At 45.0% G+C, this 19,879-nt stretch overlaps 1 protein-coding gene across 2 annotated transcripts in view; it reads right to left on the reverse strand.

Moving 5' to 3' along the window:
• LOC113965397 (unconventional myosin-X-like) overlaps window positions 1-19,879 on the reverse strand; it is a 91,652-nt gene that overhangs the window by 65,334 nt on the left and 6,439 nt on the right. Inside the window, exons 2-5 of one of the 2 annotated variants that reach the window (XM_027678773.1) lie at window positions 11,761-11,859; window positions 6,092-6,250; window positions 1,870-2,057; window positions 1,494-1,628 (exon numbers count right to left, since the gene is read on the reverse strand). In XM_027678773.1, coding sequence (XP_027534574.1) covers window positions 1,494-1,628; window positions 1,870-2,057; window positions 6,092-6,250; window positions 11,761-11,859 — 581 coding nt within the window. Of the gene's footprint in view, window positions 1-1,493; window positions 1,629-1,869; window positions 2,058-6,091; window positions 6,251-11,760; window positions 11,860-19,879 lie in introns of those variants that run through there. The other variant, XM_027678774.1, reaches the window with a different exon arrangement.

Here is a 19,879-nt window from a genome sequence, read left to right on the forward strand (position 1 = left end):
TCTGCTTATAAGGATCCTAAAACCCACAATGCTCTCACAGCTGCCATACTACACAGTGCAGGTCTGCTTAGGCTATTTTGACCACAGTTACCTGTAGCTTTTCTGCATCATCATCTTCCAGGAAACATTCCTTCTCTCTACACTCTGAGCCCTGAAATATGCCACTTGCATGCAAGTCACTTTCACACAGATAGTTCAAAGGATTCCAACTTATTCTTATTAGATCCTGTTGCAGATATCTGATTTACTCCTCTGGAGGTTTCTGCAACTATCACAGGCTCCAGCTAGGACCAACCTACAATCTCAACCTTGGCAATACCAAACTGCAGGACCCCCAGCAAGGTTCTCCAGTCATAGGTAAGACAGTCTTGTGCTGAGAAATTTTGTTTAATTTAATTTATTAAATAGAATTCAGGTATTAAAGAAAAGGAAGACACAAACAATAAGACAGCCACTTAAGTAAACATTCTTCCTCCCTCTTCCCCAGGCTTACCAAAAGTCAAACACCTACTGACCTCCTTTTCTTAGCCTCAGCTTTCATTTTTACTTCAGGTTACACCCAGTCCCTCAAAATTCCCCCAAGGCAGCACAGGAACCTGGGGACGCACACGCAGGACTAATTCTCTCTGTCGCTCTTTGCTTCGTCATTTTCTCTGCTTCTTTTTGCCTCTTAATGCTTTTCCTCAGCTGCAGTTTGCTTCTTCAGGTTTTTCTGACACTTTTTTCTTTCGTGTACCTGTTCCAGTGTGGGTCACCTGTCCCTCAGGGGTGTCCCTGCCCTTGCATGGGCCATGGTCCCTCGGGGGTGTCAGGACCTCTTTCAGCATGAAAGATTTCCCCCAAAGCATGTCTCCATCCCCTCATGGCTGCTGACTTCTCTCCCAAACATGTTTGATCCAGCTGCCATGTGCTTCCCTGCCTGCCTGATGCCCTGCCAAGGTTTAGGTGGGTGTTGGTTGTTCCCTGGTGCCAACTCCAGTCGAGACCAGCTGTGACCACCCAGGGCCCCTTACAGCTTCCATGGATGTTCTCCATGATATCAGTTGCCTGGACAGCAGGAGGGCTGCAAGGAGGCCCATGGGACCCCTGAGGGCAAGACATTCCAGCAGCCTAAAACACATGGAGGCCAGGGGAGAGCAGGGGCAAATGAAGGAGACCAGGAATCAGAGCATGACAGACACTCACTGTGAGGACATCCACAACCGAGAGGTAGAGCATTAATTCTCTGGCTGCCATGCACACCCTATGTTGCTGTTGGAAAGAAGCCTAATCCATCCGTGGACAGCTGGGAGAGCAGCCAGGTGAGGCATCCCGGCAAGACCGCAACCTTCGCATTTCCCTGACGTGACACCGTTCAGCTCTGTGATCCTCACTACTCAGGTCTGGCTCCATCCATGGCCCGGCTGCCCAGAAGGCAGGGCCCCTCCAAAGGCAGGGCCCCCCCAAAGGCAGGCTGACTCAGCATGTTGGGTGCCCATGAGGGTGGACTGTACCTGCTTTCCAGGATGGCTTCTTCCACGCGAGTGCTCTTCTCACACACAGGGGCCCCAAGGGAGGTCTGGCTCATGGCTGACAAGAATTTCAGCAGCAACTTGGTGCTCTCAGTCTTTCCAGCTCCACTTTCTCCGCTGTTAGGAAAAAACATACATTTCATTCACAAATCCAGGACAGACAGAGCTGATGACCATCCCACCCACAGCACAGGAGAGATCTCTGGGAATAAACACGTGGCATCTCTGCTGTGACAAGCAGGGATCAGGCAAAGATAGGAAGGATGGTGTGGATATTTAGGCAGATGCCAATGAAAATGGAACAGCGGGAGCAAGGCATGTGATGCAGCGAGGGAGTAGCTGGTTCTTTATTTCTAACCTTATCAGAACACACTGGCTGTCATGACGCTTCCACAAGCAGCAGTAGCACTCGTTAGCAGTAGCGAAGATATGGGGAGGCAGCTCACCCAGCCGGTGCTGTCTGTACAGGTCTATGGCATCCACGCTGTACAGACCAGGGATGGGTTTGTAGGGATTTACTGATGCCAAGATGGAACCAATGTTTGTCTAGGGGGAGAAAACAAAACACAGCAAGGAAATAAAGCTCCTGGAAAAAAATAAAAAGATCATGACAAACCCAGACCCTGAAATAACTCATGGAGAAGGGAGAAAGCCTATATAAGGATGTTGAGCTTCGGCAGAGAGCTCCCCAGTTTGGCAAAAAATGTCAAACCACAGGGAAGGGGCTGCACAATTGGGTATGGATGGGGCACTCTGAATTTTGCTGCTTTACAATATAACATTCTTATCCTGTTATCTTTCCTAAATTAGGCTTACACAATTTAAGAACATGAAGCCATCTTCATACCCATCTACCTTGCTGTGCTTGAAGCTGAACAGCACAGCCAGCACTGAAGGAGTCTCAGGAGACACCTTCAATGCCCCTATACACAGTCTTAAGTGGAGGGGGCTTGGGAGGGTTCAAGAACCACCTCAACAAAGAGGTGCAACACAGACACACACACACATGCACATACATGTGCAAATAACCACTACAGCATATAATTTTTCTTCTGGTGAAAAATGGTGTTTGGAGCAGCTTAAATCATTTTGTAAACCAAATCAAAATTGACAGCTGAAGATGAAGCTCTGGATTTCAAGTCAAAACATTTCTACATTTTCTAAACATTTTATTCTGAAAATATTTATTTTAAAAATCTCACAGTTCAAAAAAGAGGTACTAAGGTTTAAAATAAAATACCCAGAGCCCAGTATTGAATTTCAAATGTATTATATTGTGAAGTCAGAAGGAAATTAATTTTGTCTTTTGGGGCATGACTTTTTCGGTTCAGCCAACCAGCTCAAATCCAGTTATTCTCAGAGCTGCAGTTCAGAGCATCGGTGCCACCTCTCTGCTAACAATGGCTCTGTAATATGGTCAACATCCATCTGAAATCCTGCTGCTGGAGCAGTGGTCTCCCTCACAGGGACATCTTGGACTATGAATACCCATTCTTAGCAGAGGTGATGCAGGAAACGCTTAGATTGCTGCAGTAGGTGCCGAGCTTTGTGGTAAGGCACAACATCTAGTATTATTTCCAAATCATGAACTATGAGTCACCACATACATATAAAAGAATTTGAATGCATCCACTGGAGAAGCTGTAAATGAAACACTTGGTGACAAGAAAGATGCATCCTGCCAAATGAAATCTGGGGCCACAGCGATGCCAAGCTCTGAAGCCAGAAGCCAGACGGATAAGATGCTGTAGTCACCAAAATATTTAAAACTCATTTATTAAAGCAGTAATCAGAGATCATCAGGGGGAAAAAAATCTCCTAGGCCAAACTGCATTATCAGTATGAACAGGGTATCATAGAACTAAGTCCTGAGGACCCTCTGACATGGACCTATCATTGGTGATAAAAGCAATAAGCAAGCAGATGATCTTTGGCCAGACAGGTGGAGGGAAAGAGGAAAGCACTGAGTGAGAAAACATGGACTGGAAACAAAGCATTGTACAAGCAGTTGAGGAACATTGTCCAGAGACTCTGTCCAGACAGAGATGTTCATTCTAACTCTTCTCCCAGACCTTCAGAGCATCTTCTCCTCTCAGATGTTTCATTTTGCATTTCCCATTCTAGTTTCAGCTCCCCAAAGGAACAGAGCTCCTTTCCAGAGAACTTCTGGAAAGTCCTTTCCAGAACTTCTTCCAGTACAGCCACCTCTTTCAAAGGTGTTTCTAGGAAACTTCTCCATCTCCAGTTGCAGTCTCCTCATTACCTGCATTCCCTTATCGACAATTTCTATCCACAGTTTTTAACAGCAGTAGCATTTTGCATCAACTACGTACATACCAGCTACTCTATTAGCAAAGAAGTCTCCAAAGCAGGACAAACTGCATGTGGCATGTCTGCTTCTCAAGACAATAAATCCTGCTTGGATCGTTAGGCATGGATTGCTCAGGACAGCACAGAATGGGGCAGTACGGCCCCTGGCTTATTTCTACATCACTCACATTATGTTGGGTCTACTTTTACTAAAGAATACACGAATTGCAAGAATGAAGGGGGAAAATGCACACCTAAAAATTGCAGGCTGTTGCTGTGCTCACATAATTTCCTTAAACAATTGGGTAGAGCTTGAATAGTATTTATCTGGAAAACAAAAGGTACTGTTGAGCTGGTACTGCTGTAGTAAATCAATTATGGATATCACACTAGTCTAGATACACTGCTACTTACACTCCCTATCAGAAAGAATCACCTTTAGGAGCTCATGGTAGGATGCCTCTAGGCATACAGCTCAGAGCTGCGTTTTTTCACAGCAGCTGTCCACTTCCTGTTCTCAGTTGTCCATCCTCTCATTAATTATTTTTATTATTATGTACTTATTTTTAATACTAGTTATCAGTATTCCAGGTTACCCATTCCTACAGGTGATCTTTGTTTTCCAGAAAATTGTATTTCTCACCTACTTCTGATCTCTCCAATTTTCTTCCAAATATTTTTGTCCCTGACTGATAGGCATAACTCCTCTCAGCACAGCTTCAGCTGCAACTTCAGCCTACTATGTTCTATCTGTGGAGACTGCTGAGGATGATATTAAATGAACTGCAGCCCTGCACCATTCATGGTATTCACAGAGCATTGCAAGTCATTAGGTGGCAGTACAGCTGACATTCTCAATTTCTGCTTGAATGAAAACTATATGCAGCTGGGCTATGCCAAAAAGAGCGATAAGGTAAGTGCAATGTTAATGTCTGTGTTGTAGAAATGCAAAACAGCACTGGTATGGTTTGTGTCCTCTAGGTCAGAGAGTGCTCACACATATACCCAAATACAGTCCCACTCTGAGGTGGGGCTTACAGTCCTTCACTGTGGGGCTCTTCCCAGTGCTGAACGTGTTGCAGAGGTCAGGCACCTTCACACATCTCCAAAAATTTCAGACGTGAAGTGCACAGCTGACATTCATGCACTATGCAAAGGCAAAAAATGCGGTGTAAAGGTGTTAAACATTAACACCTTTATGCAGGGATGGAGAAGGCACAGAACTAATGCTGAATAAGAGAAGGAATGACACATCAGAGCTAGAGGAAAGGCTTAAGGAGATACAGCTGCTGTGACACTGTCCCAGTGCTGGTGTTGTGGCATTTCTGGGACAAGGTGGAGATAGAAAAGGAAGAGAATCCTGCCCTGCATTTTAAGATGTGAGGAAGAGGAAACAGGAGAGATATACCCAAATGGGCCAAGAGCTACACAGACACATAGCATGTGTCAAATACAGGATAAGAAGAGCAGCAAGGACATGGGACATCAAAATAGTATGTGCATGTGGGTACTGTCACAGGGTTACAAGGCTGTGTTGATGGACAACAGGTAAGGGGGTCTACAGAAAAAAAAAAAAAAAAAAAGAATTTCTGCAACCAGTGCAGGAGATGGTTCAGAAACAGGGTCACTTTACTGATAATTTCCTGGAATACAGGTGCATATGGTCTGGTTGTCTTGATAACAGTTGCTATGCAACACAGAAAGAGATTTACATTTTTTCTGTCATAATCTGAAGAACTCTGTGTGCACATAGCATGGACAAAGAAGGTAAGAATAAAGCAAGGTAAGGCAGTCTTTGTAATATATTCTTCTTGTCCTCTCCAAGTCTCACAGAGCAGTCTGCTGTCCCAGCACTCCAGGGATGCCTCGTCCCAGGTGTGCTTTTCCTCACAAGTCCCTTTCCTGACATCTGTCTGCTTCCTGAGGGCCTGAGAGGGAAATCAGGAGATGCCTTGAGTATTCATTTGTGCAAGGAGAGCAGAGCAATTAAAAAAAGGTACAACTGCATGTAAAAGCAGAAGAATTAGGCAACAGGTTTGCATTCATGTTTTGGAAGTTCTTCCATAGATGCAAAGAGGCCCCTGTGGTAGGGGTACTATCTCACAGGGATGATGGAGCTGGCAAGGCAGAAAACCCCCTCCAATTCCTATCCACATGAAACAATACTCAAGAAACAAGGCTAACATCAGTATTTCATATGCAAAGTGGCAGCCCTGAAGCTAAACAAAAACCATTAGCCAGAAGGGATGTGGCCCAGCCTGCGCACTTACATAGATGTTACCCTGTTGGTAGCGCTGGTGCAGGTTAAGCAGGATGGCAGCTTCATGCAGATCTCCCAGCATGGACATGTCTTCTACACCATCAATGCTGGTCTGGTGCATTGGCAAGACCTTTTCCCTGGAAAGGGAGGCCTTGGGGTACTGGAACACCTGGAAGAATGGGGAAAAGGACAAACAAGGTCATGATACCTGGGCACATGGTCTGATCTCTTACCAGAAACATGCACCTTTATACTTTGGCACTGGAAAATGAAATGAGTAAGGCCTAGATCTGCTCCCTATTTTTAGGGATCCTTCCTTTTATTGGCATCCTTCCATTCCTGTCCCTACCTATTTGAGCACTTTGGCCAGAAACCATACAGCATACTCCCTTCTTTTGCCAGAGAGTCAATCTCTCACCTTCACTATGGATGAGGACAAACCAGTGCAAGGTTACTTGATTTCCACTGAAATCTCCTGAACAGGAACAGGACACCAGCCTCCAGCTGCACTAGGCTGGACAGGTATTACATACCCCACTCATGACTGTGAATATTGATGGCAGCTGCTCCCATGAGACCAGGAACAGTCTTTCACAAAAAACACAGATGGGATCATGTCTCTGACTGTGGGGAAGTAGAGGCAAAGCTAATTTACATTCCAGGTTTGGCCCTGCATTCACTGTAGAAGCAGCCAGAGAGCATGTGGGAGAGGTTATCATGTCAAGAGCAAAGAAAAGAAAGCAGATGAGAAGCCAAATAAAGTAGTGACATCCTCTGTGTGTGCGCTGGCATGTACTATATGATACAGCTTTCAAAATATTTGTACAGCGACACCTATTAAATTCTATCACTGCTCTGGGAAGTACCCACTTCTCTCTCTGTGCAGTTGCACTCTTCTTGCCTCAATTGCTGCACCCTTCTTCCTGTTAGAGCTTCCTCCTCCTCAATAACCCACTCTTCATTTATCAGGTCATCTTCTTCATCCCCTTTCAACACAGCTGAGATTATGTGACTGTTCCCCTCCACCACAGGCACATCCCAGCCCTCCTTTCCTCCTCCTCAAGCACGATGCTGGCATTTCACAAAAGTTATTTCAGTTGCTTCCCACTCTTGGATTCAACCATGTGCCATCTCCCACCCAGCATCCAAAGCTGCTCTAGATGGTAAGACCCAAGACAGACAGATGGGACACTTCATACAGGCAGCCTAGAGAAGGAAACTGGTCCATGGTAACCCTTCCAAAGAAACTTGGGCTTTTCCTTCCCTTCTGGGGCTCTGGTCTCTACCTCATTTTCATCCCTGCTTGTCAGCCCTCCTGGGTGCCAGCAAGAAACTGACAGGCTCCACAGAGAATGAACCATGATCTATAGCATTGATCTAACTGGTTTCTCCTGCCTGCTTTTCTGGTGTGCTCAGGCTGCTGTAACTGCTAAGGAGAGGCCATCCCTGCAGCTGCAGGCTGCAGACAGAATGAGGTCACCCTGCCCCCTCCAGCAAGCCACCCTTGCGAGTCCCTTCCAGGGCGCTCATGCTGCAGCACGCTGCAGGTGCCCAGCAAACACCCCTTCTGGGCTCTGAGCCAGTGCAGGGCAAGAATAATCCAGCACAGCATCCCTTTATGAGATTGCCATGATGCCTGCACAACCAAAAAGCAGCTCTGTTCCTGGGCGGAGCTGGGGAGAAGAAGCAGGCTCACTCCCCCATGTGTGTTCATCCCAGGTCTGCCCAGTCACACCTAATGTGGCAAGGGCTTGGTATCTTCCACTGGCAGACTGTGCCACAGCCCAATTTTTTTCACCAGCCAGGAGACTTTCAAAAATACATAGTTCATGTTCATGAACAGGTTTTTGTTTTGTAGAACAAAGCCCAGTACAGAAGACAGGCTCTCTCTCCAGGCCTCTCTGGTCATTGCCACACCAATTCTTCACCTGGGTATCAGAGGGCTATGACTGCCAGCAGCAGGACACTCTGCTAGCATAGCCTGAAAAAAAAGCTTTTTTTTTTTCCCTTTTCAGAGCAGAGACCTCAGGCACTTTCACAAGAAAACTGAAGGAGTGGGAAGGGATAATGGGACAACTAAATTCAGGAGAGAGTACAAGCTGCAGATGCATAACATGAACTGGAGTCTGTCAGGAACAAAATCACTTCCAAACCATGAGGCAGCAAACAACCCTGGTTCTCTCTCCTCTGCTGACTTGGACAAATTTTGGAAGGGGATAAGTAAAAAACGGCATGACGTGATCTTTCCTTACATCTGCCTGGTACTTACTCATTTACCACTGCTTTGTCAGCCCTTGTGGCCATTTGGGCCAGAAGAGAAACATTAAGAAAATATTTAGAGAAAAGGCTGAGTGGACAAGTGTCCTAAAAGATATCAGGCAGCTGGCAGCACCTATGCCAAGAGGCTGCTGTGCATGAAAAGTGATGGGTCAGGGCTTGTTTCCTTGCTCCTGTGGACAGTGTGGCAGAAAATGGAACCTTGAAGAGCAACAGGAGTCCTAAATACACAAGTAAATAATTAGTAGGAGTTAGCTAATCACCTGTTAAACCTGTCTTGAGCCACTTGGTTGGTGTTATTCAGTCATCCCTCTCTAAAAAAAGCCTGGTCCAATATCCATAAAGAGTTAAACAGGTGCTCTGGCAGGACTGCAATAAAGCTGTATTAGGAGCATTGATTCTGGTACCTTCTGGACAGAAACACTGCAGAGGTGAAATATACTCCCTGGAGGAGCAATCTGATGCCACATTGACATCCTAGCTGAGGCCAAAATGTCACCTGTCTGTCCCTGAGGCTGCAGAGGTTCACATAATGCCCTTGCACATCACTGCACCTCTAGCAGCTCACCCTTTCTGAGGCAGAGGCTGGGGCCTCCAGCCCCACTGAGGTTTGGGAGGTGATGTCTCTATGCCTCTGCAAGGCACTTGTGACATGCGGGAGAGTTTTCAGATCTTCCCTGCACCAGGAGAAAGCTGACAATTAATTTGCTCTCTGCCCTCCGAGGTAGAGAGTAGTTTCCAGTCTCTATATCACCAACAGGCTACAGGGATCATCCACCATCCTGGAGACAGACATATAGTGGTTTTTTGTTCCCAAGACTGCGTCAAAGTGGCTTTCTTCAAGGAGTTCAGAGATTTGAGACACAAACAGGATGAAGCTCCACCTTTAAAGCCCCAGTAAGGAAGCTTTTGTTACCCTACTGCTCACTTCTGGACCCTTCTAGAAATGCAGCAGGAGAGCAGTTTGGAAGATCCTCTCTATCATCCTGTTCCAGGCAAGGTATGCTAGGCTGTCATTCAGCACTACTGAGCTGAATATGATAGCTGATTTTTCCTGAAGCAAGTGAGAGCTCAGACAAACTGATCTCTCAGCAAAGTAGCCCCTGGAGTTTCCCTTTTCCAACAAGCTAATATGTAAAACACAAAGTTATAGGTGTCAATAAGGAGATCTTTATTATTTGGGAAGGAAAACAATCAGCTTTCAGTCTAACAGGTACCTCACAACACAGCCAAAGATTTCTACTCTCTTCCCAGTGAGAAACTGATTTTGCCTCAGGTTTAGCCCATAGTCAGAACAAAATGACCATGACTCTCTCCAAGCCCCTGCAATGGTCAGGAATAAAGCAAAACCTGGCCAGCAAACAAGCCAAGATGAGATTGCCAGCCCTGCTCACCAGGCTCAGCAAGGAAGAAATGATTCCTTCTCAAACTCAATTCCATCCATCAGTGCCATCCAGAGCACATAAGCAAAGCTCCTACCTGGCATCCAAATTATGTTTATCCATAAAGCATTTGGCTGCTTTGTCTGTATCATGGTTTCAAATCTTGTGTTTTGTAAGCATTGGCTCCTCCTTTCCTCCCAGGAAGACACATTTCTGAAGGATTTATTGCTCGAGGTGTTTTAAAGGAAGTGAAAATGAATTACAAAAGCTTTGAAGGACTGGACTTCTTACCTTAGAGCTGCAAGAGCTGCAGGTATGCTGGGCCACAGCAAACATGAGGACAACTAGATTTAGGGGTTCTAAAAATCACAGGGATCAAACCCTGTGATTCAACCCAAAGTGAAGAAGTTTTTATCTGAGTTTTCACCTGGGGTAGGACTTCCAGTCCCTCCTACAGGTATGAAACAATGAAGGTGGCAGGCAAGGGAAGCACATAGGACAACTATTGTGGGGGGCACTGAACAAAGAAAGCCCTTTAATGATCACCATGTGCTTTTGCTGCATAAGCCGTGAAGCACATGCTCCTTCAGCGTAGTGGTTTCTTGTTTCATGGGAGAAACCCCCCCCAAATTCAGCTTTTTTTTATACCTCTGAGTCATCAAGCATCATCCTGTGTCTATCTTCTGCCTGTCTATATACAGGACACAGGCTGGCAGTGGGTGCACCCCCTTAGATGGCTCTAAGGTAGATTTCAGAGGTGCCAGGTGGGTTTGGAGGATTTTACAAGGCCACAGCAGCATATCAGAAGAGACAGGACTGGGAGAGTAACAGAAATGCTCATTGTTTGTTGTCCCTCCAGAGGCTGCTGCAGTACCTGTGATCCCTTAAAATGTGTTACTGACTATCCAGCACTTCCAAAACAAGGATCCCCAAGAAGGAATTTGAGAGACTACAGTAACCAGATGAAAAATTTGTGTTTGCTAGGTGAGTTTACATCTCTGAGAAACAAAACAGGATCTTTAAAAAAGAATGATGACTTGAAATCCAGCCCTTTCAAAGGAAGATTGAAAAATATGACAGTCCTACCACTGATTCTCCACTAACTGGAGTCCTAAATCCCTTTTCCCCCTGCACCCTCCTTTGTTTGCCAGGTAAGAGGCTGAAGAAAACCTATCCATTTTCCTGTAACAAAGCAGCCACCTGCAGAGCCCCATTCACCAGCACAGCTGAGCAGATCTAATTGCTCACTGCTGGAGGGCACAGTCCTGCCTGTTTCCCCATCCTCCTCGGAGACCAGGCACCAGTCTGACTCACCAAGAACCTCCCTGAAGGCAATGGATAGTTTTCCCAGGGTTAGACTCACTGAGGACTTGGATGATCCCCAGAGATCCCTTCCTACCAATATTATTCCACGAGCACTACAGCAGATGCACCAGGGAACCACAAGGAGCACAGGGCTGGAAATCAGACAGGAAAGAGGCTTGTTCCTACCACTGTCAGAGAGCTCTGCTCTCAGAGCTTGGCTGCCTTGCTGAACTGTCCTGGGCATCACTGCTGCATTTACACCACTGACTGACACAGGGAGGCCACTGCCATGTGTCCCTGACCCAAAGGGCTGATGGCAAAAGCTGCTGAAGCAGACGGTGGTGAACACAACAGCTCTTACAGTGGCACAGCTTGCAACAAGTACATCCTGGCAGGAAGGGCTGCTTAGTTGGTGGAGCTGCCTCCTTCCCAGGAGCATTTAGCCAATATAATGGTTTTGCTAGGCTGTGAATGCAACTCCTTCAAAGATGACACAAAGAAAACCAAGAAAAGTGAGGTGGGCAGACAAAGGAAGAACAATCTCCTCTTTTTAACCTTCGTTAGACTTTTGGCATAGTTTGTAACAGAGCCTGGTCACTTATCAGACAGAATCACAGCATTTCAATTGATACATTTCAACATGATGGTCATGCAAAACCAAGAAGTCCATCTTGGAACTTGGCATAGGCTACAGCCTCATGCAAACTTCACTCACCGTGCCATAATCTGAGGCGAAGAGCACGTTTCCATCGGCACACAAGCCAACAGTGCATGGCTGCAGCTGGTCCTGCTCCCGCAGCCATACCCTGGCACCCTGCAAAAACCAGAAAACCTCCTATTACAAACAGCCTGTGAGATCTGCACATGGAGTGCAAACACCTAAGGAAAGCTGTGGGAAACTGCATTATTCAGAGGCTGCTTCTAAGCAACAGATGCTTAAAATTTTTAAGTAAGTTCTACTTACATTTTCAGAGAAATCAGTTTTGATTTTTTTAATGTAACATGAGCAGAAAGAAAAGCAGTTTTACTCAGCTTCATGCGGAAACCAAAGTAAGGAGACACCAATTTTTATAGAAAGTGTCATGGAAAGACACAGACACACAGAATAGTGGGTTTGACTGTTTAAATATTTTCAAACTTGGAATATCCGGTCATTAAAAGTCATGCTACAATAATAATAATAGAAAATATAAATAAAGCATGTTTACAATTTCATACTCCCACGCATCATTATAAGTCAAAACGCTTTCAGAAATCATCAGGGCACAGCTAAGTAGATATGTTTACAAACTCTTGCAAAAGTTTCCTTTGGTAAATGAAATTACTTGAGTGTTTCTGTGATGTATACATACACTGATGTATATGATGGCCCTGATGTCTGATGTATATATGCACTGATGTTTATATGGTTTCACATAGACTACAACATCTTAAACTGCTCAGTGTCTCTCAAGGCAAGTCTAAGCAAAAGGCAGATTTCTGGTTACATATAGGCAGGGATCTGCAGGACAGGTAAATCTCATAGCTTGCCTACCAAAATAGTAGGGAAAGTAAGTTTGCTGGATTGGCCTTTTCTGCCCTGTCTGCCTGTGGGACCTGGTACAAGGGAAAGAGCAGGAGCATGAATGCAAATCAGGGTGAGCATGACCTGCAATTACGCAGAATTAGGCAAAATGTCACATCACATTTCAGTTATTGCAAACTAATCCATTCCATGTCTTCCCATAGAAATCACATAAACACTGCTTAGATAAGTACTGCGAAAAATCCAAAGTGCTCAACTGTTGAGTTATATTAAGGCCATCCTGCCTTTCATTGATTCACAGACCTACTTTCTTCGTAATTTTTTTTCTGCCCCTAAGTTATTGATTATAAAAGCCCTTCCTACCCTCTTAATCCCATCAGCACCATTAGCTTTTTGCTTGTAGGCTTATCATGTTTGAAGAGATGGAATAGTATTTCTATATTACATTATACAGAATGTGGAATGCTAATTCTATTTTTAATGATTTGTTTTTAGTTTAGGTGGGTTTTTTTAAACTACTTTAGTCACTTTAAACACCTTAGTACCCTGGATTTTCCTTATTGTAGAAGATACATCTATTGGCCAACCTCCAGTCCTCCCAATACAGGAACTGGGTTTAATGACATTAAAAAAGGCCTACATAATTCTAGCTTTACTGTTGTGTTCTGGTCTAGAGTTTCCACATCAAGCAGATTAATTTCCCCTCACCAAGTGAATGAAAAGCAGCAGTGCATCTGATCAGCACCTAAACCCACAGGTGGTGTGCAAAGATCACTCCACCATTGCCAGTGACCAATAGCAAAAGAAAAAATTTAATCTTATGTTACAGATTCAAGTATTAAGATCCCAGACAGCTGGTATAAACCAGGCATTGAATACAGATTTTGAAGAACTATACAGAGGTCTTTGTGACATCCTCTTACATTTTCTGAAACTCCTGATGCTTGAGACAAAGTGTCCTGAGGCATCTAGGCAAGACATTGCTATTGAGAAATCATCCATTTCCCAAATCACATTCTGACTATTCTGCATAAACATATGAACAGCAACATGTGTTAAAAGATAATATTTTTGCTGTTTTCACCAAAGAGTCCTACTAGCACCAAGTACAGAGCAAAGAGTCAGAAAACAGCAAGGTTGTGTCTAGAGTTCCCAACTGGGAAAGTGGGATGAAAGGAAACATTTTCTAAGAGACTTAGTGTAAACATCCCCAACAGTGCATTTCAATGCCTTCACCAGTAACCAGTAACCCAGGATTGCATAGATGAGAGCCTGAAGCCAGTGCAATTTAATGAGGAGACAAGCCTGCACCCTCCCATGCACGCTGCACCCCGATGCCATGGCATGCACCCCCCACCATTAGAAGTGTGTCATGATTACAGCACCTTATATGGTTGGTGCTGTAGGTTGGGTTGGTCCCTGAAGACAAAAGGGGCCCAGGTTACACAGACTTTCCACTCCCTGAGCTTGGAAATAAATTTGGAGCTAGATGCAGTTGCTAATCTGACACACAAGTAAGTGACACTCCATGGGTATGGACACTGTTATTGATTAGATACCATTTCAAGGGGAAAAAAGGGAGATAGACAATGGGATCATTCTGGTATCTTCAACACGTAGAAATTATCTGAAAGTCCAGACTGACCCAGACCCCCTTCCCAGCAGAAGTCCATGTGCAAAAGCATTGACAGATGCTCCTAAAAGGAGATGTAGTTCTTTTATATAATACTCCACAAGCTTATGGCAGATCCTTCTGTGTGCTGTTAAGGACTAGAAGGCAACACGCTGAAGCTACCAGGCACTGTGGCATTTCAGCTGCCCAGAACTACTTACTTCAGTTTACTTTGATGTTGTAGCTGTTTTTACAACAGCAATTGCCTCTGCCTAGCAGAATAAATTCAACCAGTTATGTTGTTTCCAAAAGGAACATCATGCTGATACAGCCAGAAAAGGAACCACAAAGCAAATAATTATTGTAACTTCTGCCCAGCATAGCTCCCATTTCCTGGAAGGCCGAGTTTGTTTTCGTGCATCTCCTTCCACCAGCCTTTTTTTCTAAACATGAAATTCCCCAAGGAACCTTGTCTAAATACAGAAACAGATGGCGACACCAAAGAGACTGCTCTCTCTTCACTCCCCTCTTCCCCAATACCACACATCTCATTGATCAGTTGAAAGGATTAAATTGAGCAGAAAACTTCCATGAACTGCCAGTCAGCAAGGGTGAACTTCCATGGGAGAAGCAAGAGCAGTTGCACAAAGCACTGTCCAGCACTGCAGAGCAGCGACCTGCCGGCTCGGGGGAGTCCCAGCAGGCAACATAGGGGATGGGAACACCCTGCTCTTCTAGTAAAAACCCTTCAGCTTTCAACTGGGGATATAGAAGGTCTCACCCTCATCCAGAGACAAAACAGTTTAACAAAGTGAAACGAGCAATCACTAATTTGAAAATAACACCTCAATAGACAGCATAGTAACATCAACCAGTGATGATTTTGTGTAACCACTTTCAATCAAATACAGCTGGCTGAATAGTGATCATACAGTCAACCCAAGCCCATTATATAATGAGAATAGCTCGTTCTCTCCCAGTTCTTCTTTTACCAGGAGTTTATTAGGGGTCTTGCTTTGGTTTTACAGGCAACAACAACAGCAGGAACTGAAAGGACGAATAACTTAGTAACATATTAGAGTTCCTATATCAAGGGTAGGTCACTCGGATGTTAAACAAACTCTGAGACCAGCATCCTCATTCCTATCCTCAATGACAATCTGTCCATGAACTGGCCTTGCCACAAAGTGTGTAGCAAAGCACAACCCTGAAAACTGATCACACACCATGGGGTTATAATTTAGAAAATAAAGTTGCTTGCATACAAGGAGCAGTGTTTCATCAGTACTGGCTCACTGTTGCACCATGATGCCTTCCACTATGGACAGTAAACTCTAAGATGTCATTTTTCTCTGTTCATATAATATGATCCTAGAGTCAGAAATAAATAACATTTCCTGGTATTCGTGATATCAAGAAATCAATTGAAGTCACAGATTAATTTGGCCTTCTATGCCTTTTTTTACAAGTCTGAAACCAGAAGTTCTCTCTTACATTCACATGCCTGTATCTTAATCTCAGCAGATGCAGTATGCTGTGTTGGCAGGGAAAGAATAAGGGAGATCTTGCATGCTGTACCCAGGGAATGGGCATAGAGGTAGATGGCAGTGCACAACCCTTACTGCAGTAGACATTAAAGCAGAGTGTATAGACACCAGCTACATCCTCCTCATCAGTTATTCAGCTACTGAAGGCAGCAAGGTAAGTTCCAGAGAACAAGATACAGAACTCTGTACCTGCATGTGCCTTGGCCTCTCCAGAGCCTCCCAACCCAGCAGGAGGCACATTCAGAGATTGACCTGAGAAAGCCCCTACTCCAAAACTGTACCACTCTTCAGAAACAAGTTCTTATTTGTGTATTCTGAACTACCCTTGAATCTTCAAGAGACCCCTGGTGGCCTAGTGGTTAGCGTGCAGGACTTTCACTGCTGCGACCACGGGTTCGATTCCCCGGTCTCCTGGCCTGATGGAGGTCGTTAGCCCTGTGTGGCCATCCATCTATGAGAAGGACACTCTAAACAAACATACGTCCTGAGGACCTCACTGCCATTGTCCAAGCTTGCTTGGCCCCGGCAGATGAACCTTAGGATTAAAGGGTGGGCTCAGTTCAGCGCAGGCTGTGTCTCACCTAAAAAATCCATTGCGCAGGCTGGAAAGGTAAAAAGACCTTTCCCCAAATCTTCGTTCGCGAAGATGGGCCATTATATTATTTATTTTGAATCTTCATGTTCTCCCAGGATGTCCTCTCTCTTCTGGAAACGGCTTCTTCCCATACACAAGCAGGAATGAGCTGCCCCAGCTGAATTTGATGAGAAAGCAGTGCTGCCTCTCTCCAAGTGCACTCAGACATCCCATTCCTCCTTGTGCACAAACCTACACAACTCCTAGGAGTAACATGCTCAGCAGGGGCTACAACCAGAATGGCTGCATCAATTTCGAGGGGTTATTCAGAGAGGAAAAGCACTTTTGGTAGGAAGACATCTTTCAGTGTATGAAACAAGCATACAATTGTCTGCTATTTCCATTACAGGATGTTTTTAATGTTGTATTTGTGCATGAACATGGCTGTCTCAGCCTCCAGATGTACCTACAAACACAATACTATGAGAGGCTCTTGCAGTGCCTTGATTTAGGTAACTATCCCCAATCAGCCATTCTGCAAGGGGCAGAGAGGTCTCAAAAATGTACACCCCTGCACTGAGAGTCTGAGACAAAAATCTACACGGGTGTTAGAAGTTTTCAACTGTAAGTATTATATACATAACATACCTTTGTCCTCCTAGCACACTGAGGCTGTTCAGTGGGTATTGGGCATCCAAACCTTGTGTTTTTCCTGGTGATGGATCCATATGCTCCTAGGCTTGGAAAAGACTCTCCTTGCAGCACTGTGCTATGCCAGCTCTCTTTCCTCAGTGGGCTTTGCGGTTGTAAACCATGAGGCAGAGACTGGGCTAGAAAGGCCCTTGCAATCCAGACAAAGCCGGAATCAGGTTTCAATAAATGCACTTTTCAACAGATTGATCTGGATGATCATGAATAAGTGATAGAACAGATATAAAGAGCCTTAGCTAATGGATATAATATTGGTGGGGAGGGGGAGTCCCTGACACCCTAGACCCATATGGTAAGGAATGCAACCTTGCTGTTTTTCTGATGTCAGGCTGAAATGAAGCCATACAGTCAGTTCCTGGGTTATATCTGATCAGCAAAACCTGGACCAGCTGCTGAAAGGGAGGGGCAGCCCAGGAGACCACAGGTAAGAGAGACAGAAGCAACAACAGCTCAGTTGGCAGAAGCCAATGTGGAGTAGCTGGGAAGAGGGACAAAACCTCAACAGCAGCAGGGGTAACAGAAACAAAAGTCTACTTCTTGTAAGGCACAAGGATGACACTGTAGAGCAAAAAGGGACTGGATTGCACCTGTCCAGTCCCATGGTTCCCACACAGCAGCCCACTGAACCTAGGCAGCCTCTGCAAGCCAGCACAACTTGTAGAGCTGAGCACAGACTGCAGCCATGGGTCCTGCTGCTCCAGAGCTGCAGCCTAGAGTGAGCCCATGACTCATTCTAATTTTGCCAATTAGCAGCCCCATTCCTCACTAATTAAGGAGCAAAGCCCTCAGTCTGCCAGCAGCTTTGCAGAATAGCAATATCAGGAAAAGGTCTGTGCATTTTAAATCATCTAAGAGCAGTTTGTCACTTCTGGTCACTGATGTATGTGCACTGCTTCCCACTCCCCTTTCGCCTCCCCCTCCCATCTGTTCTGTTCCTCTCTCCTCCTCCAGTTTGGCTGCTGCACAGCTTCTCACTCTCCAGCACATCTCCCAACTTCAAATATCTCCCAGGAAATGCCTGGTCCTTGGAGGTAATTCTTGATCTTCTCAAAGAAGCAACTACCCAGCTATAGCAACCACACCAACTCCTCTCCCTGGGAGTGGAGGGAGTGAATCCCCAACTGTTTCTACTACTTCAGGGCTGCCCTTTGCCATGAGCATAAGGTGCACAGAGAGGAGGCAGGTGTGACTTCACTGTATGCTCTCTCAAGGCTCAGTTTAAGATCAGCTGCCCCCTGCTATTCCACTGGGGCAGTGGAGTCACTCCCCTTCTCAGCTGAAGCAAGAGTCCTACAGGGTTTTGCAACTGCCTGAGAACTTCTCACCAGCCTTGAAAATGCATACTAAATTTAGTTCATAAAACTCAACTAAATTTAATTAAGTTCATATTGCCTTCTCAATAAGCTCTTCCCCACCTAAAACTTGAATTAAAACAATGTTGTTCCCTAGGCATGTTACTCACATGTGCATGTTACAGATGTGTATTCCCTGTCACATCACAGCAACAGTGGCTTTCCCACATCTTCTCTGTAGCCCTGAAAGAAAGGAGGCAACATGGCATATGCTAAAGCCCAGCCTGGCCCTAGCAAAACTGTTACTGACCAGCCTGCAGCTCCAAACAGAGCAAGTGAAAAGGTATTCCTGCCCTGCTCTCAACAGGGACATTGCTTTGGGTCTCCTCTCCCTCTTGCCACCAAATACACAGTGACACAGCTTGCTGGCAGTTCCCTCCCTCTCTCAAATTCAGCCTATGGCTTCAAGGGTGAGGCTGGGCTGATGAGCAGTGGAGAAATCTTCAAGGTTCACAAACTGGAGCTCAGGGCCTCAGGAAGCCATGAGGATACAACAGTCTGTCACAGAGACTCCAGCCTCAAGAAGCCACAATGCAATGCCTTTTGTAAAAATCTCGGATGAGAGCCCTGAAACAGTATTTCTTTCGCAATGTTTATGCATAATTTGGGATTATGTCCAATATCTTTTTGTATCTTGCCACAACCTTTATTTCAATAATTCCTTGCCTTGTGGAGTTCCACCACCTACTCACACATTATACAGAAACGTACGCTTTTAAACCAGTCTCATCACTGTGAAGCAGAAAATCCATTTTTCTTGCGGTCAGAGGTAGAGGAACAGAGGAGTTCAATCCACCTTCTCTGTCTCATCCATTATTTTCTGCTCTTTTGCCATGTCTCCCCCTATTTGTCATTTCACTAATAAACTAATCTCAGGTTCTTTAAACTCTTCACGTGAGACATTTTCCTGGTGTCTGATCGTCCTGAGTGTCCTTCCCTCAAACACCACACAGAGAGCAAGTGGAGTGCCTCTGAGCTGGAATTCACTGTCAGTCCATCTGAAATAAGAGTGAATGTGGGGAAAAACTGGGGAAACAACCCATGTAAGAAAGAAGGTGGGAGACAGTGAAGACAGAAGAGTCCATATTTCACTGTTTTCTAAAATCGCTGGGTGCTACTAGCTAAAATCATACGTGTGATAGTAGCAGCATCCAACTACTAGATGTGGATGGCAGTACTATGAGTAATGATGCAGATATGCAAAAGTTTTTAACAAATATCCCTGGAAAGCACCCCTCTTGCATCACACTGCAATGCTGACGTGCTTTCCCATACATTAGTAAATGAAAAGGACATAAAACATTTTAAAAATCAACAGGTCGAAGAGTTCCCAGAGATCTGTCCAATAAAGTTTCTCACCAACTGATATTAATTTTTTATAAATCTGGTAATACTGAGGAAATTCCAAGGGATTGAAAGGGTCAGAGCCTAAATGGGAGTGATAGCAGGATTATCCCAAGTAACCATGTGTTGCTTAGTCTGAGGACCCCAGGGAAAATACAGAGATTTTGCT

The sequence above is a fragment of the Neopelma chrysocephalum genome, unplaced genomic scaffold, assembly GCF_003984885.1.
Source record: "Neopelma chrysocephalum unplaced genomic scaffold, ASM398488v2 Primary Assembly neopelma1_44, whole genome shotgun sequence".
NCBI classification, from domain to species: domain Eukaryota; kingdom Metazoa; phylum Chordata; class Aves; order Passeriformes; family Pipridae; genus Neopelma; species Neopelma chrysocephalum.